Here is a 27,903-nt window from a genome sequence, read left to right as displayed (position 1 = left end):
ACCACCTCTCTTTCCTGGTTGTTCAGCTCCCCATTGTTTTAGTCTTCTGAATATCATAGAATATTGAAAAGATTGAGTGAGATGGGAAAGAAAGAAAAAGGGAGGATCTGGATAAGGAAATTTTCATATGCTGGAGAAAACCATCTTTTCTCATTGGTTTTATCCTTAATTCAGTCCCTGCAATTCACTGACAAAAGCTTCCTTTTTTTTTTTTATTGATTAAGGTATTACATATGTGTCCTTATCCCCCAATTGCACCCCCCTCCCCGGCTCATGCCCTCACCCCCCTGGTGTCTGTGTCCATTGGTTATGCCAAAAGCTTAAATTTAACAAACATTATTTTATACAATACAACAGAGAAAGAGTCAAAATATGGGAGAAAAAAAACTGGTGAACATCATTAACATACTACTAAGGGACAGAAGCATGAACAGACTAATTATTATGTAAATGCCTTTATTTGAACTAATACATTGCTATCAGATTACATAATTTTTCAGAGTTAGAGTAACATTATAATCTTGGAAACTATAGCAAACAGCTTGACAAAGCAAGAGTACATAAGTCCTACATATATAATTTTTATGTTTTAGTGACCACATCTCCTTGTCTTAGGTGTAAAATTAGAAAATCTATTGTACACTTAGCATACCTGGCCTACTGCATCCTACCTAAGTTCTGAGCATACTCTCTCCTTGAAAGTGTCATATTCAACAGCATTTTAAATCTAAAGAGAGTTTGATGATACAGGTTTTAAAACAAATAAGCCGAAATTGAACCAAGTGTTTTAAGACAAAATATATGTCAACTGTTTACAGCTTGGTTATGAGGGGGAAGATGCAAATTTAAGGTACATTTTCCTCTACTTATGTTTTTTACTTACTTGAAGACCCCTTTAAAAAAGTAGCAAAATCAGCAGTCTTATTTAATGTAATCAAAATATTCTTAAATGTACAAAAAAAGGATCATGTAGAAAGAATACTGTAAAAAGATACTAATTTTAAGAATAAAAGAATATGAAAAGCTTCTATTACATTCTGCACAGCCAGTTACTTCCGCAAATTTTCAGTACTATCAAGATAAGCAAAGGCTACTCACAACCAAATACCCTCTGACCACAGTTCTTGATTAAGAACTAGCATACCGGATGGAAAGCAAAATTATTGTCTAATAATAGTCGTATCCAACTGTCTAAGGAAGTCTCAAGAGGTGGACATTCTAAGAGGGACAAAGATATATAGAGAGAAATAACATATAACGAGGGGAAATGTCAAAGGCAGCAATCTAGAAGGAGAGTAAATGATTTGGCTATGAGCACGTTTCAGGTGTGCCGATCAATCCAACTAGGACTAGGGGAAAGAGGACTTGTTTTTCTGAAAACTCTTTCCCCTGAGGGCTCTCATGAGGAGCTAGTCTTCTTAATCAAAATGAAAAGTCCTTTAAATGACCAACAGTTCCTTAAGCCATGAGCACTTCACCTGGAAATAGCTGACTTGCTAATCATGCACCTGGGAGCGAGACTGTTTTTATTCAAATTGGTTATTTTACACTCTCTTCATCCCCCTGCCCATCAAGCATGCAAACACGGTCATGACCATCTTGGGCTTTACTTCCACAAGGTCTTCAGGAAGCGCGTACACCCTGGCTCCAATTCTTCTAGCCATTGACACGGCATACCTATTTTTTGAGGAAACGAAAATTAAGATGAAAATCTTGTCAGTCAAGCACACAATATGAGACATCTATTTTCTATAATCATTTGGCTTCCACATTGAAAGTTCAAATCGGAACCATTTCACTTTTTGTTGTTTTGTTTTCGAGGTTACTCTTAAGGGACACCAGGTTTTTAAGCTCTGCCATTTGGGACTGATAACATTTATTCACTTATTTTCTCCAATACAAACTTATAGTTAATTTTGGAGCACTGACTTGATATGAAAATAAAAAATACACACACACACACACAAAATCACCAGATTGGCTGCACAATCAATGCTTTTTTTAAAGGTCATGTGGTTACATAATTTTTTTTTTACACTCTCACGTGACCTTAGAGATATGGGGTGGAAAATTATACCAGATGCAAAATCCAAGTTGCTTTGGTAGATGCAGTGAATACTTCCAAATTTCTACATGGCACATGGCCAGAGTGACTAGAGCAAGGAACAGAAAGGGCAGACAAAGGAAGGAAGGAAAGAACTGACATGCCCAGCTAGAGAAATCTGCAGAGGAGCACACCACAATGAATATAGGTGGCATTTCTAGGCGTTTATTAACAGGAATTTTTTTTGCAGTAATGCTCCTTAGCTACCCTATGAAGCCCTGCTCTGGGGTGATTTTCAATGTACTAATAAAGCTCTCATGGGTTGCCCATAAATCCAGGTCACAGTCAAGGTCTTTGGTGAAGAAGGGAAGAGACGGGTGGAAAAGATCTCAATGCTGTTGAAATGCAAGAAACTTCCAAAGCATATTTTCAGCTGAGGGTTAAGCATCCTGCCCATTTAGGGACCAAGATAATGAGCTCAACATACACAGCCAGAGTGATCTATGCATAGTAAAAAGGGTATCAGAGGATACTGTGTTTTTAAAAAGTGAGACAGAAGAATACTTTCATCTAAGGCAGATTATCCTTAGCTCATTTTTCCCTTGTAAATTTGTAGCCGAGTTGCATTAAAGCATACACTACATTATTTCTCTAATTCCCTGAAGCAACAACTGATTGAGCACCTGCTAGGTCAGGCACAATGCTAGGCTCTTATGTATTTTGTTCATTTCAAAATCTCCAAGTTCATTATTATTGTTCCCATTCTACTGATGAGGACTCTCAGGCTCAAAGAGGTTTCCCCTAGGTGACACAATTCTTAAGTGGTAGAATTTGACTGAGAATGAAGATCTGCCTGGCTCTTGCAGGACATCAGGTGGCATCCCTTACTTGGCATTATTGTGCTTGTCATCTTCTGTTAGATTGCCACTCTTAACAAGGTCATAGTTTATGCAGCCTGGCTGGATGGCGTCAATTAAATCCACAACTGCCAAACTGGAGCTGATCGTCTTGTCCTAGTGTAAAAGGAGAACAAATCTGAGAATTTTAATATGTACAAATTTCAATATGTAAAACATGAGATTACTTACATAAAGTTCCCAAAACAAAAGGCCAGAGAATTCAAAGAGAATCTTGCCATTAGCCCAATCATAATTCTCACTCACAATGAGCCAAAGGTTGTCCTTCCAAAATTACAGAGACCTTCTAACAAACATAATGTTTAATAGTCACACATGGAAATCCTTACCTTAAAACTCTGAATGGAAGTTGATTTGCCAGCTTCCCTCAATGTTTTGTTGACCCAGCTTACAATGATGTCGTCATTAGCTTTCTGACCATCTCCAAGATCTTCCAGGACATTGAGGGTATATCTAAAAGAAGAAGCCGAAGAAAAGGTCCCAATCTACTTTATGAGTAAAAATGTAAACTTTAGGAAGATGCTTCAGCTTCCATTTCTTTTATTCCTTAGGTCTGAGAAACTAAAGGTTTCAAGTAGAAGTGGGTTGCTAGTGATTTACCCTTTGCAGTAGTGGAGGTGACAGTGGGACTTAAGATTTTCAGTGTGGTTTTTTTTGTTTGTTGGTTTTTTCAAAATATATTTTATTGATTTTTTACAGAGAGGAAGGGAGAGAGATAGTTAGAAACATCGATGAGAGAGAAACATCGATCAGCCGCCTCCTGTACATCTCCCACTGGGGATGTGCCCGCAACCCAGGTACATGCCCTTGACCGGAATCGAACCCAGGACCCTTCAGTCCTCAGGCCGACGCTCTATCCACTGAGCCAAACCGGCCTCGGCAGATTTTCAGTGTTTTAATGAGCAAGCTCAACCGTCCACAGCAGGCACATTTGGTATTAGTCTGACTGTGGTAAAATCTTAAAATAAGTCCTGCTTTGGCTGGCACCCAGTCATAACAAATGTTTTTCAGCATTATAGTTAAGAGATCTTTTTTAAATGGATACATGGGATGTTCATAATTTCTTCTGGTTATTTCTATATTCATTGACTTCAGGCGAGGCTCAAGTGTATGTGTCAGGTTTATAAGAAAATGTTCACAGTTCTGTTGCCCAACTCTCAAGGAGGCATCATCTCCCACGGAACATCAAACATACTCATTACTTAAGCTCATTTCAGAGTCTAAATACAAACATTTCAAAGGTGTAGTCATTGATGTGTTTGCTTAAAAATAACAACTAGTTTACAGACCTGTATCAGAGTGAAGCTTAAACAGCCCTAATTGTGTATCATACCTTCTCATCAGCTGCCAGACCAAAGCTAAAGTCAAGGTTTGGTTCCCATCATTCAGGTCTTGCCCTCCAATGCCAACCAGGGAGAATTTGGCAGGGTGCTTCCCTAATTCAACAGCATAGTTGCAGTTTTCTAGCTGCAAACACACAAAAGTAAATGGTTAAAGATTTTCATTTGTTTAGTCTGTACATGTGTGTGATGTCAGACGCTTAGCACACAACAGTAAATAAGACACAGTTCCTGTCCACAAGAAGCTCTGAGTTAAGAGATTTCCAAACAAAAGAAACAAATTTAGAAGAAAAATAGTTGGTAACAAAGATATGTAGCAATTTAATTTTCTACCTTTTTCATGTTGGCTCCAAGTTTTGGGTATGGAGGTTTATTAACCTTACTCCAGTCAACAGGAACTTTAATTCGCTCATACAACTGTAAGATTACCAGGGCATCTTGCAGGTCACTAATAATTTAAAAATGATTTAATTAGTATTTTCAAACACTTGGCTTTTGTTCCTTAAAACCAATAACATGACACTGTCAAACAAGACATATAAAACCAGAGGTAATACCCAAAACATATATTCTATCAATCCATGCCGAAAATAGAGCTAAGACCATCCGATTCACTTAAAAGTATTTGTTGAGAGCTTACTGTTTGCAAGGCACTACTCTAGAAGCTGGGCATATAGGAGAAAAATCCCTGGCTTTACGAGAGAGAGAGAGAGAGAGAGAGAGAGAGAGAGAGAGAGAGAGAGAGAGAATGAGAATAAACAAGTACATGGATATGATTTGGGGGTGCATGCAACTCTTATGAAGAAAAACAGAACTAGGGTTAGAGTTTAGAGAGTGGCCGGTGGTGGTCAACACCTGAATCTGTTGATCTGAACCAGTGGTGTGAATACAGTAAGGGAGTGAGGCATTAGATGTAGAAAAGAACATTCTAGGCTGAGAGAACAGTGAGCACAAAGGCCCCCAGGCATCATGGATGGTCTACTTAAAGTGTTCCTTGATGATCTTTGTCTCAAATTAGGGTATCTTCTCTCCAGAAAGACATTAATGCATTCTATCACTTACAGTTGATGATATCACAACTCAACATTTTCCAATATAAATAACCACTATAAATTAATATTTAGAAAATTTTTAGAGCAGTAATTATTTGTGTAGCACCCATTCATGATGTTCATTACTATTTATAATGGCAGTAGGAAGGCTTACGCGTAGAGATGGTTTACATGGGGATTAACACCAAGAGAGTTCATCCAGTTACGGAAGGTTCTTTCTTCACGAGTTTCTCCTATTAAGAATATTAACAAATTTTATATTCATTAAACTCCTTGTATATGTGCATATAATGTCAATCAATACATAAGACTAGTTCCTCTCCAGATATAAAGGTTTTCTCCTTATGAATTTCTAAGCATTCTAAGTACATCCTCTAGAGCAGCCGTGGGCAAACTACGGCCCGTTTGAAATGAATAAAACGAAAAAAAAAAAAAGACCGCACCCTTTTATGTAATGATGTTTACTTTGAATTTATATTAGTTCACACAAACACTCCATCCATGCTTTTGTTCCGGCCCTCCGGTCCAGTTTAAGAACCCATTGTGGCCCTTGAGTCAAAAAGTTTGCCCACCCCTGGTCTAGACACATGCTTATTTTTAAAATTTGTTCATTTACTTTAAAATGAAAGAACAGGACCTTATTATAACCAGTTAAGCAATTTAGACATTTAGGAACTTTTTATAAACTCCCACTCTCCTTTAATTCTTCTCCAATGTCGCTCAAGTCACCATACTTCAAAGTAACTGATGTTATCAAGTGTAGTTTGAATCTTAAAAATTTGCTCTGGTCATATGAATCTATATTCATATTAATTTACACCTTTCCTCTACCCATTTTTATTTTTTAACTTTTAAAAAACTTTAATGAATTTATTGGGATGATATTGGTTAATACAAATATAGGTTTCGGGTACACAATTCTATAATACATCACTGGTATATTGTATTGTATGTTCACTAAACTACACGACTGCTTCTTTTTACACACCTATATTAAAGCAACAAATTACTTGAAATGTCAAAAGCATAAAATTTAAATATTTTATAGTAATGCCAATGGAAATTCAACAACTGCTATTTACATTTGTTATTTTTTCAATACTATACTTTATATATATATGAATGACCTGGAAAAGGTAAACTGCTTTCCCCAAAGTTAAACAAATAATTACTACACATTATTACTATTTTTTTGAGTAGATACGTGTGAAAGAAATGGGGGGTCTAGTTCCAGTTAGTCTGACTGTGGAAGAATGAAACATAAGTATTGTAAATTTATAGATCAAATTTTATGCAGATGCACATTTGTCTTGTGAGACATTAAAAATGTGATCTAATTTTAAAATATTAAGATAAAACATTGGTTTACTAAAGGGACTTAAGCTAGACTACTTTAATTTTTAAAGTTCTCTCATATCACTCAGCCGGTGTGGCTCAGTGGTTGAATGTTGACCCATGAACCAAGAGATTTGATTCCAGTCAGGCCACATGCCTGGGTTGCGGGATCGATCCCCAGTGGGGGGCATGCAGGAGGCATCCGATCAATGATTCTCTCTTATCATTGATGTTTCTATCTCTCTATCCTTCTCCCTTCCTCCCTCTCTCTCTCTAAAAAAATAAATAAAAACATAAAAAAATAAAAGTTCCCTTGTATCATCCCTTTCTGTCAGCTGCCATTTTTTTAACTCAGTCTTTGAGTCTACTTCTAGCAGATGTTTGCTAAATGAAAGTGGATAAGGAATCTTAAGTCAAGATTATGAAATCATTGTGGTCTGCATATTTCCGCTCTGTAGTACCAGTCATTAGAATTTTACCTTCTAATAGAGTCCAGTCAATATCCTGGTTCTCTGGCTTAGTTAGTGCTGGATACTTATTAAACAGGTTAGCCACAAAGGCTAAGTTCAGTTTGGGGTTTCCACTGACAACATCAGCAGGGGTAACAAACTGTCTGCAACCTAATTTGTCTGCTTGTTGAAGCATACTCTCAGCTCTCTTCAAATCATCTGTTTCCTGTTGAAGTAAAAGAAGACATTTTTAAGAGGCTATACTCAAAATACAAAAATGTTTCCTTATAATGATAGGCTGTATATAAAATTCTACTTTCTCTTACCCAACATATGGTACTTATTATAAATTGTTTTGAATGAAAAAAAAAAAAAATTGGCCCTGCTGGATTTGCAGTACCTTGAAAATACCCTAGATGGCACCAGATCATAGCTCGAAGGACGGAATACATTAACCTCAACTGAAATAACATCTGCTAAACTCCATCAAGAGAAAGCTAAAACTTTTCAGAAAAGTAGGTCCTAGAGAAGGTGTAAGGCTAAAAGATGAAGGACCCTGCAAAAAAAGGAAAAGCAAAGGCTATGAGATAAATAAAATGAGCGTTTGGGGGTACAGATTAGTGGGAAATAACACTGGGTAGGAGAGATAGGGTGGCCTTAAAATGCTATGCAGGATGTTTCAGACTGAACTCTAGAGTCAATGGGAATCCTAGAAGGATTCTGAGGAGGACAGAGACAAAGAAAGGAGTGTTTTAGGAAGATCACTCAGGGAGGATTGGCTGAAGAGCTTTATCAGAATCAGGATCAGTTAGTATACTGGTGCCATTTACCCAGGCATCTGGCTTCCTCAGTGCACAGGATGGTGCCTCATTTGTATCAAGAGTGACCTGAACCGGAGTTTCATATTTAACATACAGACAGAAATATAAGCAAACAAGTCAGTTATAAATTCATTTCTAATAAGGGCAGTGTAAATGGGTTAGCCAGTGCAATCCACTCAATCCTATTGCATAATAGGCTAGAAATGTGGATTTTTAAGATTAGTACATGCATTCTATATCTAATGGGTATAAAGAATGACGACCCTAGAAACTTGACATTAAACAGGCTGGTCCAGCTCCTTACTTTGTGTATGAACAAAGTGAGATCCAATTTTGGGAAGGAAATAGTCCCTGATCATTGAACAAATTAATGGTGTAACCAGGGAACATGGTTCATGTCAGTAATTCCCCAATTGTATTTCATGGATCAGGAGTTTGTAAACATATTCATATTATTCTCAAAACAGGATAACAGATGCATATAAAAATATGTAGTCATTACATCTGTCACTGTGGTTATAATCCAAACATTTGGGAAAGGTCAGTCTCTAGTACTTATTTCCCCATGCTTGCTTTGAATATTTTATGCCATTCATTATAAACCATTACCGCCATAATTATGGAACTCACTACTGAACTCTCAAAATAAAGTCTTTCTGCCTCTGAATGATAAGTATAGCAATTAAAATTAAATACTTAAAACTGTCAATACCACTACATATATCATTATAAACACTCTTGTATTTATAAGAAATTGACAATAATTTTGTAAGATTGTAAAGTTGAAAAGAAGCACCTATACTTACATTGAAACCTGACATGTTAATATCTATCCGTGGTTCACCTTCCTTTTGTCCTTTTGGTGCAATTTGATTGAGAAGATGGAAATAGGCTTTGGAATCCTACGGATGAATTGAAAATGTCAGTGAGATCACATTCACAAAGAATGAATGCATCCTATTGTCCCATGTTTGGAAGAATATTTGCACTGAAGTTTTAAAGAATATATGGCACAAACATCTGTCTTCTAATTTAACAGACCTTTTCCCCCGAAAAGTTCATTTATCTGGTCTTATGTCTGCCTTGAAAATAGATGAACTGGATTTTGTCACAATTTTACAATTTCTTGAAGTAATCAACACAATAATGCTAGTAAACACAAAACTAGTTCTGTACCTTCACTGAATTACTGAAGTCAATAAGCTTGGTAGATAAAATAAGCAAGAAAAATCAGTGGGAGAGTAGAAATCCAGGAAGCATAGGGAAAGATAAAATAAACAGGTTATATCATTACGAAGCACAATACATACCGTACCCTATGAAAAAGAGATTAGCTGTGTTAAAGATGTATTTAATTGTAAATTTAAATGAAATTTTAACAAAATGAGCAACACTCAAGTGGCAAAATAACATTTACCCCTTTATGATCTGAATATACTTAACCCAAAAAAGCCTCTCTTTTTGTAGTGAGCTCCTGAACTCTTTCGGCACTTGAACATTTTCCCTTGAAATCCCAGTTCCTAAAACAAAGTGGCATTGCTCATATTGGGGGGATGGGCCCAGTGAATTCAGGCTGTGTGGACATTCCACAGAACACAGCTCGAAAACCATTAGGTTAGCACAAACACTTAATAGGGGTCTTCACCACACATATCAAGAAAAATTCTGCCTCTCTGGAATACCAGAGGACAGGAACTGGAGTCAAGAAGCCTTAATTGCCCTAGCTGGTTTGGCTCAGTGGATAGATAGAGTGTTGGCCTGCGGACTAAAGGGTCCCAGGTTCGATTCCAGCCAAGAGCACATGCCCAGGTTGTGGGCTCGGTCCCCGGTGTGGGGCGTGTAGGAGGCAGCCGATCAATGATTCTCTCTCATCATTGATGTTTCTATCTCTCTCCCCCTCTCCCTTCCTCTCTGAAATCAATTTAAAGAAGAAGAAGAAGAAGAAGAAGAAGAAGAAGAAGAAGAAGAAGAAGAAGAAGAAGAAGCAGAAGCAGCCTTAATCCTGCTGTATCTGAAGACCACCTTCCCAGGTATGATAGTTTGCTATTACTGGGCCTTGACAGTCCAGACAGGCTCTGAAGGAATGTTTCTCACAGTAAGCTCTGCAGATTATGTGCATCGTGATCCCCTGGGATGTTGTTCAAAATACTGATTACTGGATTCAACCCCATTCCTACCAAATATGATGACTCTCTGGGAGCTGCCCAGAAAACTGCATGGTAAACAAGCTGCCCAAGAGAGTTTGATCCCCAGTACCCTAAATTATTCTAAGCATGGGGAAAATCAGATGAGTGAAAGTCATTTCAAAGCAATTCATGAAATGCAAACCCGGGTCCTATCATTAGTGGACACAGGATTTTCCTCCTTCTAATAGTGCATGGCAGTTGTGTTAGTGCTTTCATTTACAATTACCCACAAAAGGTGCAGAGAGAATACATAACTTAATCCTATGCATTTGAGGGGAACAGGTTAAGAACAGACCCAGCGGAGTCTGTATTGACTACACTGAAAAGTGTTTTGCAGGTAAAAAATTGAACTTGAATACAGATATATTGGAAATTCCTTTTCACATGACTGAACAACTCTTTGCTTTTAAAAAATATTTTCAAAACAGGCTTCATTTAAAAATGATATTTCCTTTTGTGCATTTAAAATAAGTCTTAGAACATAAAATGTACCTATGAATGGTTTTCAGGAACACATCTGATGCATAAGTAAAATATACTGGGCCACACATGTTGTGTAAATGAAAAGAAGGGACGGGGCCAAGCGCTCTGATAATTTGGGGGCGGGGCACAATTTTCACTGATGAAATCAGTAGTGCAAATAGCCCGCTACTTCCTCTCACCGCTGAACAAATTGATATGATCACAGCCTACTGTTTTCATAGCCCTGTTGGTCAGTGACATCTGGTAAAGATCCTTGCGTTTGTTCCCTGTGTCCCAACATCTGGACTTGGGAGACAGTCCAGTCAGTTAATGAGAACTTCATGATATTTGCTATGACAATTTTGGTTCTCTCTCCTTGAGTAGCCAAGGGCACCGTGCTGCAAATGAATGCTACCGATGTCTTCCTTCACTTGCTAGTTTTCCCTACTGTTTATGTGGAGCAGTGAGCCCTAGAATTCGATTCAACACAAGGAATCTTTGCGGGCCTTTTATATGCCAGGTGTTGTGTCAGAGGTGGACTTAGTAGGAGGGCACTGGGGCAGGGGCTGAAGTAGGAGCCAGACTTATATAAGAGCTCATCAGTACTCTCAAGAACTCAATGTCTAAAGGTAGGAGCACATGACAGGAGAGGAGGCATATAAGAAAGGGGAAAGGGAATTTTGAGGTCCTCTCTCTCTTCTATGTCTTTCCTAATAGGTACACTGAGGCCTGGGAAAGGCAGTTAGGAATAGAACAGTTATGGCCCATCCTTTTATACTCCATGTGTAACAGTAAGCAGAATATAAAATGCTAGGACTATAATACTTTTCCTTTTTTCCACAAAATGGAAGCTAGACTTGGTGCCCATGCTCCTTATTTAGCTCCACCTCTCTATTGAAATCTACCATGGGGTCAAGAGGCAACAAGGCTCGGTGAGAAACTGGTAGGATTTTCCCTCTGTTAAGCTGGGGTGAAATCTCTCAAGTCCCTACAGCCCCCCAAAGTGTTATGGTTATTTGCACAGTTACAATTACCTTGATGTCAGCACTAAAGTTGTTGATTTTCTGCCAGCCTGAGTTTTCCAAATGAAAGTTTGCCCATCTAAGTAGAAGCTCTTCTGGAGACAATTTCATAAGCTCCTCTAAAGTCTCACCATCTCTAAGTAAAGCAGCCAAGGCTACAAGAAAAACAATACAAAGCCATGACCCATATGTTATAACGATAATGGTAATTATAAGTTCATTCAGTCTTTTGACACTGTTAAATAATAAAGATGCAAAAACCAGCATGATCTACTTCCTGGTTTCCAGGTACTCAGAGTCTAATAAAAGAGAAATATATAAGTAGATAATTATGAGACAGATAAAGACATTGTCTTATGAGAATACACACAAATATACAGTATTAGTTTTTTCCTTTTTTATTATTCTTCGTATTCAAAATACCAAGTAAATTAAAGCTTTTAAGATGAGCATGTTCACTTTATATCACATATTAACATAAATTGTCCTTGTTTAATAATATTAAAATTACAGATTTGGGGGATGATGTTTAAAATAGTGGAGCCTTTCACCTAACTTTTTATTTAAAGGAACATACAAACATTATGGTATTTACATTTAAGTATAATTAATTAACTCTTGAAGAGTTAAACCTATTTTTAATGGAATACAATTCAACTTTCCATTTTCCATAGCACCTAACATGTAAAGGCGGCTCAATAGTTTTTGTTGTTAAATTGATGTCAGCACTAAAGTTGTTGATTTTCTGCCAGCCTGAGTTTTGAGCTTCTTCCATCAAGTGTGGAAGAAGCAGAGGGGTTTGTGTGTGTGTGTGTAAATATTTCTACAGAAAATAAGTAGAGCTTGGATGTTTGCATAGAGCAGTGATTTTCAACCTTTTTTAATCTCCTGGCACACATAAACTAATTACTAAAATTCAGCAGCACACCAAAAACTATATTTTTTTGCTGATATGACCAAAAATAAGGTATAATTTTGATCCATTCACACCTGATGGCTATTGTTACGTTGGCCATTGTCATTTTATTTGACAATCTAAGGGAAAAGAGGCCAGTGCCCCTGACTAAATAGTTTTAAAAATTCTTGCCCTAACCGGTTTGGCTCAGTGGATAGAACCTCAGCCTGTGGACTCAAGGATCCCAGGTTCGATTCCGGTCAAGGACATGTACCTTGGTTGCGGGCACATCCCCAGTAGGGAGTGTGCAGGAGACAGCTGATCAATTTTTCTCTCTCATCGATGTTTCTGACTCTCTATCCCTCTCCCTTCCTCTCTGTAAAAAATCAATAAAACATATTTTAAAAAAATTATTGTGGCACACCCGTGTGCCTCTCGCAGCACACTGGTAGAAAACTGCTGGCATAGAGAACTGTCTAAATTCAAGCATTGTTTTATGAAGAAGTTGTGTAATCCTTATGCAATAATTAATTCCCATTAAATAAAAGAGATTTATATTGAACAAGACTGAAAGTGCCTGATTTCCGAAATGGTCTAAGCCAGACCTATAAGGCAAATTTCATTTTTCATGGGCTTCGCTTCATGCCATGTCATTTTGGCACTGAGACATTTAAGCAAGGAAAGAGGCTGCATGATCATTTGTACAGAACCCCTCCTGCTGCTCCCCATCTCTGCAAAGTCAAAGGCTAGAAAGGATCAAACAGCCTGACATCTATGCACCTAAGACCTTGTCAAAGATAAATCACTTGATTTATTACATGAGCCAATATAATTTTATTTTGTTGTCTCCTTTTCCTTTTTCAATGGACCTTGACTCCTTTAACTAGACAAACACCATTGCGAAGATGGCCAGCAATGACAGAAACTGTATTTGTTCAAATATAGGTACATGTGAGTGGACTGAAAGTACAATAAATTCTTAAAGTGCAAGTCTTGTAATGGATAAAAATGTGCAAAATAAGATTCTTGATAAACATTATGAGCCCTTGAAATACTGAGAACCCCAAATATATATTCTTCCCCAAAAGTAACTGAGGGTTGAAATGGTGATTTCTGGAATAAAATATGAATATTTGCAGTGGTGCTTACTATTTTAAACTTTATAGGGAGAGAATAATGTAGTACTTCCTTAGACTCCATCACAAGCGTATTGCACACACTTATATATTCTTACAACTGCGTGATGTGATTTAAAAACCTATGCTGTAAGAAGGACAATGTTTCTGCTGGTTTGGGAAACAGGAGACCATCAAGGGCAGGTCAGAATATTTTTAAGAGGTCTAAGCCTATGATACAATATAAAAAGAATAAAAAATAATAGGAGATGGTGCACAGTGGTAGAGCTGAGGGTGATGAAGGGGTGGGGTTTGTGTGGACAAAGCAGAAAAGAATAGATATCAAGTCTGGGGATCTTGGAAAGTTCCTTAAATTCTGTGCTTTGTGTCTTTATTGAAAAATGAATTCTAAAGTGCCAGGCAAATGTTAATTATTACTAAAGAAGGAAGTTATAAGTAGGCTATTTTCCTGAATAACTTTATAGCATTACCTTGTTAATCCTATCATCTAATCACCTCAAGACAGACAGTATGACAGTCTGCATGGTTAGAAAAAAAATAACCAAAATAATGATTGTGTTCCATTACCTTCATTCCTGCTTAATTCAATGTCAGCAAACAAACCGATCTTAATGATTTGCCAAAGCAGTCCCAAAACTAGATGAGGTTTCCCAGCCCGCAAATCCTCTGCACCAATGTTCACAACGTGACACCCAATGGCAGAAGCGGAGTTCAGTGCCAAGTTCAAGTTTTCCTGCAAGAAAGCCAATTTACACACTTGATTCTTGACCTTTACATTTTTTAAGAGTCTATTTCTCCCTTCACTGAAAACAATACTCAACCAGGAAATTAAAACCCTGTATTAGTTTCAGCCACACATGATCCACAGGAAACAAATTCCAGACAGTAGTATTAAAAGCATAGCTAAAACAAATTTCAGCCTTATTGCTATTGTCTTTTCCAGAATTCCATGGGAAGTTAACTTGGTATTTTTATTTGATCCCTTTGGAAATACTAAAGGAAAAGGCTAAGTTACTAAAGTAAGTATATCCATGTAGATTAAGTGTTGTATCTCTAAAAATGTCTAATGAGAGGTCTATTACATATAGCTGAAAGAGTTCTTGAAGTTCTCAATACCCACATCTGAAGAGGTGTTCTTGCCTGAGGAAATTTTGCTATCTGTCTACTACCTACTTAATGGAAGAGAAAAATGCTCCATTCCTTAAATATGCCAATTAAGAGCTTAAATACAGGGTGTGGCAAAAGTAGGTTTACAGTTGTGAATACCTAAATAGAGTTTATTCTTGTATTATTATTTAATAACTAGAGGCCTGTTGCATGAAATTCATGCACTCGGGGAGGGGGGAGAGCGTCCCTCAGCCTGGCCTGCACCCTCTCGCAGTCCAGTACCCCTCGCTCCTTACCACTCAGCTGCTGCTCCTTAGCGCTGCAGCGGAGGCGGGAGAGGCTCCTGCCACTGCCCCTGCACTCGCCAGCCATGAGCCTGGTTTCCGACTGAGTGGCGCTCCCAGTGGGAACACACTGACCACCAGGGGGCAGATGCTCAATGCAGGAGCTGCCCCCTGGTGGTCAGTGTGCATCATAGTGACCAGTCGTTCTGGTTGTTCCAACATAATGGTCACTTAGGCTTTTACTATATAGACTAGAGGCCTGGTGCACAAAATTTGTGCAGGGGATGAGGGTCCCCTCAGCCCAGCCTGCACCCTCTCCAATCAGGGACTGCTTGGGGGATGTCCGATCCTGGGGATTGGGCCTAAACTGGTAGTCGGACATCCCTCTCATAATCCAGGACCACTGGCTCCTAACTGCTCACCTGCCTGCCTGGTCCCCCTAACTGCCGCCCCCGCTGGCTTGGTTTCCTCTTACTGCCCCCCCTGCCAGCCTGGTTGCCCCCAACTGCCCCCCCGCCACTCTGGTCACCACATGCAGCCTGCTGCTCAGTCGTTTGGTTGTCCCTCACTAACCCCCCTGCCTAGCCACCCTGCCGTCCTGGTCGCCCCACACAACCTGTTCGGTCGGTCGTCCGTTCGGTTGTTTTGGTTGCAACGGTCACTTAGGCATATATATATATATATATATATATATATATATATATATATATATATATTACTATTTTCCATACAAACAACTGTAAACATACTTTTGCCCTACCCTATATGTTTGCTTATTTCTGCATATTTGAACCACAATATGTAATGAAAAAACATATGCCTTGGAATTAGAACTGGGTTGGAACCTCAGTTCTAACATTAATTTCGGAAAAGTTCAGAAACACTTCTGAGTTCCAGTTCTGTTCTCTGTAAAATCTGGATAACAATCCTAAACTCAGAGTTGTAAGAATTAAATGAGAAGATACAAGTACAGAGCCTATGGTCTGTAGAACAAATCCTTAAATTGTAGTTTCATAGAAGACAGAGGGGAGAATAATGCATACCTGAATGATGAAGGGTGTAAGTTTCTTCTTGTTGATTGCTCTTTCATCAATTGTATCAGGAACTGAAAGGTTGATCATTTTACTGAAACAAAATTAAAAAATGAATTGACTTATTTTTTCTTTCTTTTATTGAATGTATTGGGGTGACACTGGTTAATAAAATAATATAGGTTTCAAGTGTACAATTCTATGATACAGAGTTGATTTATTTTAAAGAGTTTGTAAATATCCAGAAATATTTTAAGGCTTATCTGTAATACTATCAACAATAAAAAGTATATGTTTTAAAAAGAAATATTTAAAGCTTATTATAGCTCTCTTGTAATCTGAAAAAAATAAATGCAATATATGACTTTTATCATGTTTATCATAAAAAAAAACTACAAACAATGCAAATTAAAAAAAAGACCAAAATGTTTACATTAGTTGGGTACTTCTGAGTTGGGGATTGGGGCCTATTTTCTCATTTTATTTTATTTTTGTATTTTCCACATTCTTTTATAAAAATGAATACCTTGGATATTGAAAAAAACTTTATTGAATAAATGTTAAAAACTGATAAAATCCCGCCGAAACCGTTTGGCTCAGTGGATAGAGCGTCGGCCTGAGGACTGAAAGGTCCCAGGTTCGATTCCGGTCAAGGGCATGTACCTGGGTTGCGGGCACATCCCCAGTGGGAGATGTGCAGGAGGCGGCTGATCGATGTTTCTCTCCCATCGATGTTTCTAACTCTCTATCTCTCTCCCTTCCTCTCTGTAAAAAATCAATAAAATATATTTTTTAAAAAAACGGATAAAATCCCACATAGAAATTGAGTCTCTTCTAAATTATATAATTTGCAATTAAAAATGCCATTTATTCACAAAGAGGTAAAATTAGGTGAGCATGAAATTCTTTCATTCACCAAATAATTATTGAGTGCTTAAATGATGAGCTCAGCACACTGTATTTGATGCATGTAATACAGTGGTGAGAGAAAGAAAGGTTGTGTTAATTAGGCTAGAATCTGTAACTTATTAGGAAGAATCTCATTTGGTAAAATTTTGAGTTAGACTCTAAAACTTTAGGTGTTTATAATATTGCCCTAAAACATGTTTTTCTGCATAAGAAAACTGATGCTACTTTCCATGCAAAATTTAAATATTGACTAAATAGTACCATATTATTTCTCTCTATTAAAACACATGGGGAGCTATTTCTTTAGTATCCATAAGTGACAAAATAGGGGATATCTTACATTTTATTTACTTTTTAAAATCCTCCTCCAAGGACATTTTTTCCATTGATTTTCAGAGAGAGTGGAAAGAAGGTTGGGAGAGAGAGAGGGAGAGAGAGAGAGAGAGAGAAGAAAGAGAAGAGCTTCCATGTGAGACACACATTGTGAGAGAGACACATTAACTGATTGCCTCTGGCTCACTGCCAGATTGGGGGCTGGGGATTGCACCTGCAACCCAGGTACTATGCCCTTGACTGGGAATTGAACCCGAGACCTTTATTACAAAAAGGAATTTTATTACTGTATACTATCATAGAAAATATATCCACTGTTCTAAGCACTCTATATGTAAGTAGTCATTTACTTAATGCTCACAACAGCCCTGTGAGGAAAGTATAATATAGAAATCATAACAGATGGAAAGTGAAATGCAAATGGGCTGGAATCTTGATTACAGTTGCATAGCTACTGAATGGCAGAGACTGAATACGAACCCAGGCAGGCTGATTATAGGGTATGCTTTTAACTCCCGTGCTACACAGCCTTTATAAATAGGCGCATCAACTGACAAAGTGTTGATAATCTTATGTCATTTCTGCCAAGATACTGTTGGCTCTGGGGTAGCAGCAGTGAGAAATGAATTTTTCAAAAATAAGTAATTGGAGAGTGAGAATTGAAGTGTAGCTTTTTATTTGTTAAATTTTCTTGATTTCAGAGAGGAAGGGAGAGGGAAAGAGAGATAGAAACATCAGTGATGAGAGAGCAACACTGATGGGCTGCCTCCTGCACACCCTCCTACTGGGGATTGAGCACACAACTCAGGCATGTGCTTTTGGCTGGAATCGAATATGGGATCCTTCAGTCTGCAGGCCAATGCTCTATCCACTGAGACAAACCGGCTAGGGCTGAATTGTAGCTTTTTTGTTTCTTTTGGAAGCAATGGTACTTTAGAATAAAAAATTACTGGCATACTTAAGTTCAACAAAGTTATAATGCTCTACCTGCTCAATGATGACAAGAAATCTGAAGCTGAGAGCTTCCCTATAAAGAGGCTCCCAGTCTAAATGGCTGAGTTTTAGATTCCCTGTTTTGGTGGTACTTTTATGGACAGACCTAGAGATGAAATGACATGGGCAGAACCAGTACAATTTTCAATTCTAACTATTTCCCAAGATGAAGCTGGAACACTATCTTTGGAAACTTGGGTATAAAATAAGCCAACATCTTACCAAAGCACAATTCCATCACCAACAGCTTTGAACAGGTCATCGGTATTTGGGTTCATTGGTATAACATGTCGGCAATCAGGATCATTTTCCAAAGCTTTGTTTATCCAGTTAACAAAAGCATATTTTTCTTCCTCTAAAATTATGTTGAATAACAAGAAGTTAGTTCATACTCTGTGTTAAATATGGCTTTAAGGCCTAAAAGAGTTGTTCAGTAATGCCGAACGTGAATGTGTCACACACATGTGGTCATCGGCTTTGGAAACCCAGACATTTGAATGCAACCCAGTGGCTATTAGGAATTATAAAACCAACAGCAACAAAAACCAGAGCAGAGTTAATTGATTCTTAGAGAATTTAGTTACAAAAATGTTGTACATTTTTATATTACTATAGAGCTCTACCATAATGAAGCTTGTCATTACACATATTGTATCATATCTCTTGCAAGCGAACAAAGCCATACAATACTTGTAATGCCTTTACAGCAAGTATTAGTCGCCAAGTCCAAATATATGTCGCAAAGGACTCCTGTATTCTTAATTAGGAGGCAATGTTGTTCTAGAGACCCTCCTTGACCTTGTAGCATGCACCCTACTGAGTTCATTGTGTTAACTTACTGCACGTGAAACTGTTACCTGAGTAGGAATGCTGTGTTCCTTCACTGGAGAGCTCTGACGTTCCTCCCAGAGCGCAAATCCCTTCTTTCCGGTTGATGGCTTTGCGAAAGGTTTTAGCAATATCACTGCTTTTCACCTCTTGGAAAATCTATTAATTGAAATATGTTGTCAATTCACAATTTTATATCAGGCAGAACAATAAGCATAGTTAACTTCTTCTATACGCTGATCACTTAAATTTTCCCCCATAGATGAGCGCTAAAAAAGGAGAACTGAGCGTCAATATAAAAAAAGGGTTTTAGAGGGAGGCAGAGAGGGGGGGGGGGGAGAGAGAAACATTGATTGGTTGCCTCCCATATGCGCCCCGAAACTGGATTGAACCAGAAACCCAAGCATGTGCACAATTCCGCCACCTTTCAGTGTACATGCCTGGGATAATGCTCGAACCAACTTAGCCGCACTGGCCAGGGCCAGACTTGGGTTTTTAAATGGTAACCGAGTACTACAACACTGCTACTGAAAACGAAGCACCAGAAAGGAAACGGCACACACTTGTCAAAACATTAAGTGCCACATGCAGTGAATCCACTTCAAGCTGAAAACTAGTGTGCGACAAAGGTGTAGGGAAACCTGTTCATGTTCTATGAACAAGGGAGGCTTTGCTCTTTTCCTGGAGAGAAGAGGTTAAAGGATCCCCGCTTCTTTAACCACAATTCTTAGTGCAAAGAAAGATGAAAATTTATGACTCAACCAAAAAACCGATTTTTGGTGTAATAGGGTAGCTCAGTAGGAGTTTGTTCAATCAAAATGTATAGAACAATAAGGTGAAAAATGTGATTAGTTGGCAGCAATATATGACTATTGTGAATAAACACAGACAAGAGGCTTTTCAGTGATTGTCTTGTTTGTACATTTAGGAAGTCCAGAGTCTCTGCACAACAAGGGACATGGCTAACTAAATTAACTTGCAAATTCTAATTGCCCAAGAGCAGGCTGTAGCAAAGCAAATGTCACAGCCTACTTGGCTGAATGAATGGACAATTTAAAGGACTGTCTATATATTCCTTAAATACTGAAATTGACCTAACTCTGAATTTGTTCCTGATCTACCAATGTGCATGGCTAAATTAGTCACTGCCAGTAAAACAAGAACAAGATGTGGCATCTCCATAAAAATTTCTTTAAAAGGTGTTTAGAACACATAAGTGCACTTATCAAAAGAAACATAAGGTCCTAATGAAAAGGTTACTGAACAAATAGAAAGTAACTCAAAGGCCTTTAGCATTACGGACAAGTACATACTCTCTCTCTCTCACACACACACTCATCTCAGGAAGTGCAGCCTACGTTTGAAATTCATAGAACAGGGTCAATCCAGGTTGTATCTGGGAGAGCGAGCATGAGAAGAAGCTGAAATCCAGCCCATGCTCCACTAGCCAGGCCTACTTGATGTCCTGCACTAGACTGTGTAAGGCAGAAAGCAGGAGTACCTTTTCTAAATATGAAAAGGTCTGGGGGGGGGGGGGCGGGGCACCTTTTTGTGATTAATCCACCTAGAGAGTGACTTTTTATAACTGGTAGAAAAGTTGCTGTTGGTGTTGTCAGCGGCCCTATCACAAAGTCATCTTTTCTTGTTACCTTTCTTTTTCTTTGTTTTTAAAGAATTTTGGGTGTTTTTGTTTTGTTTTGTTTTTTACAATTTTTTATTGATTTTTAGAGAGAGAGAGGGAGAAGGAGAGGGAAACATCTATGTGAGAGTAGAACATCAATCAACTGCCTCCTACCGGGGATTGAGCCTGCAACTTGGACATGTGTCCTGACCAGGAATCTTTCAGTGCGTGGGATGATGCCCAACCAACTGAGCTGCCCAGCCAGGGCCTGTTATCTTTCTTAAATCCTACTTTCCTTGGACTTATAAACCCAATTTTATATAGGAAAATAGTAAGCAGTAAGTTTTACAATATCAAGCTTACTCAATTTCTATAGCTGGGATTTTGTGCTATACCTGTAATTTCAGAGGTAGAATTTTAGAATAGATGCATGTGTGTGTGTGAGTGTGTGTGTGTGTGTGTGTGTATGGGGGTAGACATAGACACCCACATGCACACTAACTACTCTAAATACTGCACACAGCCAGCGAAATCACTCTCCTTTCTCTCTGGATTCCTTGACTCCTTGATTCCTGTAGTGTGAACCTAACTCATGCATTCTGGGTAATTTTCAAATTATTAAAATTATTTTTACTTATACTGATTTTTTCCATTTAACTTTAATTTGATCCAATTTACCTTTAACTTCTAAGCCAAGATTATACAATAAAACGGTTACCTGGGAATGTAGCAATCTTAACTGTGATGCATTTTGTCCCCGTATCTCCTCCTTCAATAATTATATATCAGCTCAGTGAAAAAACAATATTCACTATTCTACCTCATTCTGAACTCTACTTCATTTAGTAAAACATTGTCCAATAAATTAAAATCTAAAATGTGTAAGTTTCCTCATGACTGACATATCATCAATCACTGGAATGACAAAAAATATCCAAAATGTTACTGCCACAGAATGATTTATGAAAAATTATTTTTCTTATTACAAATGTTTTTGCTTCAAGGATCATTTTCTTCTAAAAATTAGGTTGTTGCCATGATCACAATTTCAGCTGGAAAAAAATCTAAATTTATATACACCATGGAAAAGAGAAATGAAACAAATAGTAGTAATAATAAAAATGCTGTACAATATTGTGATGCAATTACTGAATAGTTCTAAACTCCTGATGCTCAGGAATGACATTCAAACTTGCAATTAAATTAGTTAATTTTTAATTGTTTTAGAAGTTACATAACCTTCATTTTCTAAATATTTTTAAAAAACTATTACAGCCAAGCTCACATTTTCAGTTTTATATTATTTTCTCTGTTCTTTAGATTTAAAAAAATCAAAAGATAAAAGATAATTAAAGATTTATGCATCTATTAAACTGATTCACAACTCGAGAATTTGCATTTTGTTTGTGACTTTAGAAAAGAAATTGCTCCAGTGGATGACAAAGCTATTTGAGTATAAGCCTTGGTTTAACAAGAATCTCTGAAATCAGAGATAACACAAGGCCAACTACTGTGCTGGAGACTTCTCAATGAATATTTTCAAAGCTGCCCATTGTGATACTAATGAGCTCACTGTTTTCCCTCCAAGAGGAAGGACTTGCTTTATCGGGTGTGAACAAACTCCTGGTGTGCACAGCTCACTCTCAATCTATACATCTTTTCCAGTCTCTTTTATGGAATATATATGTTTCTTATTCCTTTCAAAAGTCCCACCTCCTTTCTAGCTCAGCACAGAATTAGTGGCCACTCGCCCGCCCCCCAAAAAATCCAGAGGCATAGAATTTAAAAAGGAAATATTTCAGAAAGAATTACCAAATATATATACTGTATATTGATTGGCTTCCAGGGTTAGAGGCTTGTTTTCAAAGTAGCAGGTTTACATGGGGGGGGGGGGGGATTTGTTGTAGGCCTAAACCTAGTAACAACAGCAATTTAAATGAAAAACAAAATGCTAACATGCATCAACAAGTTCATTTCTATTTGCTTATGTTAATACCTGATAGGTATAACTTCCTCTTTCTCAGATAACTGAGATCTACCCATAGGGCAGTTTGTAAGCCATTTCATTGATGACAAAGCACATGGGAGTGAACAGACATCTGGTTAAACGCCCATTACTTTCAGTACAGTCATGGTGTTGTCATTCTGAAACTTTAGGGAGGTTATTTTTATTGTCCTTCATATTTCAAATTTCTTGAATAGAAGGAAGATAACTGAAAAAAGCCATTAATCCCCTTTGTAAAGTTGGGTAAGTCACTTCCTTTTTCAGGAACCCAGGTTTGTTTGTTTTGGTTTTTTTTTAATTTGTAAAATGGAGTATAAACGTATCGATTCCTTCCTATTCTAAAATGTACATTTTAAGTGAAAATGTCCTTATTAATATTTTACTTTAAAAATTCCCTGGTGATGCCAAAATTATTAGGCATGTAACTTTTAAAGAATATACTAAGGTATATTCACATAAAGGCCAAAAATAGCTGTGCAAAATCTGCAACGTTTCAAAATGAACAAAATTGTTTCCCCAAGACAATTTTTCTCAAAGACATGTTCATAACTTTATCGTTAACAATACCCGCACACTGCAAATCTTAATGACTTAAGTCTGTTCTTTCTAGATTCAAAAATTCTGAACAGCAAGTTATATTTAAAAAACCCCAATCACAGTTAACAACTGCTCTAAGCTGCTTTAAATTCACAATAAAACATGCAGTTACAAGGTGAGCAAGTTATACAGCAGAGGACATGCAAGTGCTCATATTGCAAGTCAACTGCCACTTACTATTGGACACAGAACTCAAAACAAAAGGCTTTGGCAATAACTGGAGACAAAAACTGTGGGGAGGAAATCAGTATTTCAAAAAAAGGTGGTAAGAACTATATCATTTTAATTATGAAACATGTTTGCATTTTTAAAACAATAACAACCCTCCTCCCCAAAATGCCATCAGCTAAGTAGACATCATTCCTTAGTCAACTTGCTTCTTGAACTCTTTTGGTGCATTTAAAAGGGGATAATTCTAATTGGAGAGAACATATCAGAATTTTAGTTGCTGTGGTTACTGATGGGTATATGTTGTCATTTCAGGTGTCTTGGGGCAAAAAGAAAAAAAGAGGCTAGGAGTGCTAGGAAATTTGTGATAAATATTTGGCACTGCTTAGCTATTTGCAAATACTGCAAAGAATGTCTAATTAGATCTAGTCAAACTTGGTCTTAAATTAATAATAAATAAATAAAAATCTTAAGAGTGTTTTCTTTAGACATTCAATATTATTTTATATTATAGTTTCAGATGTACAGTATAGTGATCAGACAATTATATAATTTACAAAGTGATCCCCTGATAATTCATGTACCCACCTGGCACCAGACATAACTATTACAATATTATTGACTATATTCTTAAGGGTGTCCTTAATTGAGGGAAGAGGTAACATTTATTCTTTAACATATATCTCAAATACTTTGTCAATGAATACGGATTGAAAAATAGCCTATGTCCAGAAAATCTAGACCTCACTCGCTAGCAGCTAAAATCAACAGTGAGTGCTACACATACACTCTCCAAGCACCGAGTACAGAACAATAAACCAGGTGCTTGGGGGTCAAAAAATTAAGAAACCAAGTCCTAACACTGAATATTATTTTATGATACTAGAGAAGAACACAAGAATTTTAAATGCCTCTTCCAATGAACTGAAAAGACATGCTTCTAACTTTTAATTGTTAAAATTATCATCCTAGAGAAAATGGTACGGCTAAATACTACTGCAAGAGTAGCAAACATCTTTTTAATCAGAATGTTCAACTCAGGAAACTTCCAAGACTGTGAGTCAGGGTGTATTATTAAAATTTAGGAGCACACTGTTCACTGAGGGAGAGAGAAAGAGGACTTCAAGGATGTCATTTAGCACCTTGGAAAATGCCCTCTAATGAAGCCCTAAAAGGGACTGTTCACTTTACAAAGTGAGCAGTATGTTATATCTTTGTCAGTGCCCGTTTTCTCAATTCTTTTGTTAAGATATTTAATGGCTAAAAGAGCTAACTAAATTTAGTGGCTAGGATGAGAGAAATTTCATTAGTTACACCAGCACTAATACAATATATCTAGGAACTTAGCAAGATGGTACTTATGACTCCATAATTCCACTAGACCAGTGGTCGGCAAACCGCGGCTCGAGAGCCACATGCGGCTCTTTGGCCCCTTGAGTGTGACTCTTCCACAAAATACCACGTGCGGGCGCGCACGTACAGTGCAATTGAGACTTCGTGGCCCATGCGCAGAAGTCGGTTTTCGGCCTGGGGGAGTCTATTTTGAAGAGGCATTAGAAGAAGTGGGGGGTGTGGGTCGGTCGGGCGGTGGGAGAGGTGGCGCGGGGGAGGTACATTGTTTTGAGGTACGTTCACTGAGGTCGACCCCTTCCAACTCTCCCATCCACACTGATCTATCTGAAACAAGTATACAAGACGAGTGTGGATGGGAGGGTTGGAAGGGGTCGACCTCAGTGAACGTGCCTCAATCAGATTGAGGACGTTTTTAGCAAAGGCCAGCTTAGGAGTACACTAATTAAGCTAATAACAATGTACCTACCTATATAGTTTAAGTTTAAAAAAATTTGGCTCTCAAAAAATATTTCAATCGTTGTACTGTTGATATTTGGCTCTGTTGACTAATGAGTTTGCCGACCACTGCACTAGACAAAGGAACAATCAGTTGTAAAAATGGTGGATTTTCATTTCATACTTACATAAACAAATTCGTCAAAACTTATCTTTCCATCTTTATTTCTGTCACCATCCAGCATGAGTTTTTGAATAATTTCTCTCACTTTATATCCCGGTAATGGCATATTAGCTTCCTTGAAAAGCTCGTGAAGTTCATAGTCACAAATGAATCCATTGCTGTTGAGATCTTTATAAAAAGGAAGAGCAAACAAAATAGGAAAAAACTTTTAGAAGAAAGAAGTAAACCTATTATTTTTCTCCATTTGAGGCTCAGTTTATGAACTTGCCTAAATACAATTTTTTCTTTCATACTGTTTAGTACCTACGGTTGTTTGAAAGGGAAAAGCAAATTTTAATAGAAAGATTAGGGTTTTACATCATGTATCCTGTATATTAAACAGTGTATAAGTAGCTTTGCTTATTAAAATAGCAACCCAAATATTAAGAAAGCACAGTTGCTTAATAAAATCAGAATTAAATAATGAAGTTAATAGAACTTATTAAAAGAATACATTGTACACCAATAAAACACTGACATGGTATAAAATAATTTTTATTGTAGCTATTTGGGTGTTTTCCTTCTTCTTCCATTAGTCTAATAGAATAGTTTTATGAGTTAATGCTGTTTATATTACAAATCACACCTCAAATTAAGTTACCATTTTCAGTGCCAATTTCTTAAATTAATGTAAATAAACATTAGTCCAACACAAATATAAAGTTCATAAAAATAATTGCCGCTCTGAGTAATGCAAGTGCCTACCATGACTCTATAAATAACTTTTTTTGTGTGTGCTACTAGAGTTTTAGCAGAGTATATATCTCAGTACTGATGATGCTTAATCTGAAACTGTTAAATGAAAAAGAAAAACCCACAAAAACTGATCAATGACCAAAAGTTTATTTAAAAGGAGAGTGCTAATGTACTGAGGTTTGTGATCACTTGAGCATTTTTTTTTTTTTTTTTTTTTTTTTTTAGTAAAGAAAGTTGGGCAGCCACTATGGAAGACAGTATGGAGTTTCCTCAAAAAGTTAAAAATGGAACTCCCATTTGATACAGTGATCCCACTTCTAGGAATATATCCCAAGAAATCAGAAACACCAGTCAGAAAGGATATATGCATCCCTATGTTCATAGCAGCACAATTTACCATAGCTAAAATCTGGAAACAGCCTAAGTGCCCATCAGCAGATGAATGGATTAGAAAACTGTGGTACATCTACACGATGGAATACTATGCTGCTGTAAAAAAGAAGGAATTCTTACCATTTGCAACAGCATGGATGGAACTGGAGAGCATTATGCTAAGTGAAATAAGCCAATCAATGAAAGAAAAATACCACATGATCTCACTCATTTATGGATAATAAAGACCATTATAAACTGATGAGCAAAAATAGATACAGAGGCAGAGCAGGATCGAATAGACTGTCAAACTACAGCGGGAAGGCCGGGGAGGGCTGGGGGAGGTGGGTAAGAGATCAACCGAAGGACTTGTATGCATACATATAAGCATAACCAATGGACACAAGACACTGGGGGGGGGGGTAGGGGAAGCTGGGGGAATGTCGGGGGGGGGGTAGGGGGAAGGAGACATATGTAATACTCTCTGTAATACTTTAAGCAATAAAACAAAATTTTAAAAAAAGAAAGTTGGACTTTCACCAGCAATTTCAAATACCTACTGTTTAACAATGCTTTTTATTTTTATTCTTTATTTCCCCAGTCATTTTCATGTATATTGAATTATTATAATAAAAGGAAACAATCTGAATAGAGAAATGCCCCAAGATGATCATGGCACTGTTCAAGACAAGACAATGTTTTGTGAATAGTTAATCTAGTGGTCCATTACTTAAAAACTCTGTACCAGGTACTGTTCTTGGGATTGCAGATATTGCAACCAATGAAAGAAATTCTTGCTGTCAAAGAGCTCACATTCCAATGACAACTAATAAGCAAATATAACATGAGGTATGACTATAAAATATAATGTAATGTAAGTGCTTCGAAGAAAAAATAAAGCAAGGGGTTAGACTGGGTGCTAATTTACTCCCTCTTCCCAGGGGACATTCAGAAACTTTTAGAGACATTTTTGGTCAACACTTTGAGGAAGTTGCATTTGAATGATGACATAGGTGAGGTAAGGGAGCAAATCATGTGGGTATCTGGGGGAAAAGACTGCGGGAAGAGGAAACAGCAAATGTGACGTCTGATGTGGAAGAGTGTCTAGTTTATTTAGGGAACAGAAAAGATCCAGTATGACTTGAGCAGAGTAAGCAAAGGAGAAAGTGAGAGATGAAGTTAGGTAGCTGATCATAAAACTTCTTAAAGGCCATGAAACATAGTTTGGACTTTATCCTAAGTATTATCTCAGTGTACTTCATATTGGCCATTTTTGGCCAATTATTAAA

At 37.4% G+C, this 27,903-nt stretch overlaps 1 protein-coding gene across 2 annotated transcripts in view; it reads right to left on the bottom strand.

Annotated features, from left to right (window-relative positions):
* Positions 1-217: 217 nt before the first annotated feature.
* Positions 218-27,903, bottom strand: part of PLS3 (plastin 3) — an 89,363-nt gene continuing 61,677 nt past the window's right edge. Inside the window, exons 4-18 of one of the 2 annotated variants that reach the window (XM_081081241.1) lie at positions 25,512-25,675; positions 19,174-19,303; positions 18,539-18,671; positions 16,094-16,175; positions 14,227-14,392; positions 11,641-11,783; positions 9,135-9,161; positions 8,765-8,860; positions 7,168-7,363; positions 5,508-5,586; positions 4,635-4,749; positions 4,295-4,428; positions 3,291-3,414; positions 2,933-3,057; positions 218-1,677 (exon numbers count right to left, since the gene is read on the bottom strand). In XM_081081241.1, the coding sequence (XP_080937367.1) occupies positions 1,545-1,677; positions 2,933-3,057; positions 3,291-3,414; positions 4,295-4,428; positions 4,635-4,749; positions 5,508-5,586; positions 7,168-7,363; positions 8,765-8,860; positions 9,135-9,161; positions 11,641-11,783; positions 14,227-14,392; positions 16,094-16,175; positions 18,539-18,671; positions 19,174-19,303; positions 25,512-25,675 (1,847 nt within the window). In that variant the 3' untranslated portion in view covers positions 218-1,544. The remainder of the gene's footprint in view (positions 1,678-2,932; positions 3,058-3,290; positions 3,415-4,294; positions 4,429-4,634; positions 4,750-5,507; positions 5,587-7,167; positions 7,364-8,764; positions 8,861-9,134; positions 9,162-11,640; positions 11,784-14,226; positions 14,393-16,093; positions 16,176-18,538; positions 18,672-19,173; positions 19,304-25,511; positions 25,676-27,903) is intronic. The other variant, XM_081081242.1, reaches the window with a different exon arrangement.

The sequence above is a fragment of the Myotis nattereri genome (genome assembly GCF_964212035.1).
Source record: "Myotis nattereri genome assembly, chromosome: X".
In the NCBI taxonomy this organism is placed as follows: domain Eukaryota; kingdom Metazoa; phylum Chordata; class Mammalia; order Chiroptera; family Vespertilionidae; genus Myotis; species Myotis nattereri.
The sequence above is the reverse complement of the archived record's forward strand: the minus strand, read 5'-3'. Positions and strand labels throughout refer to the sequence as shown.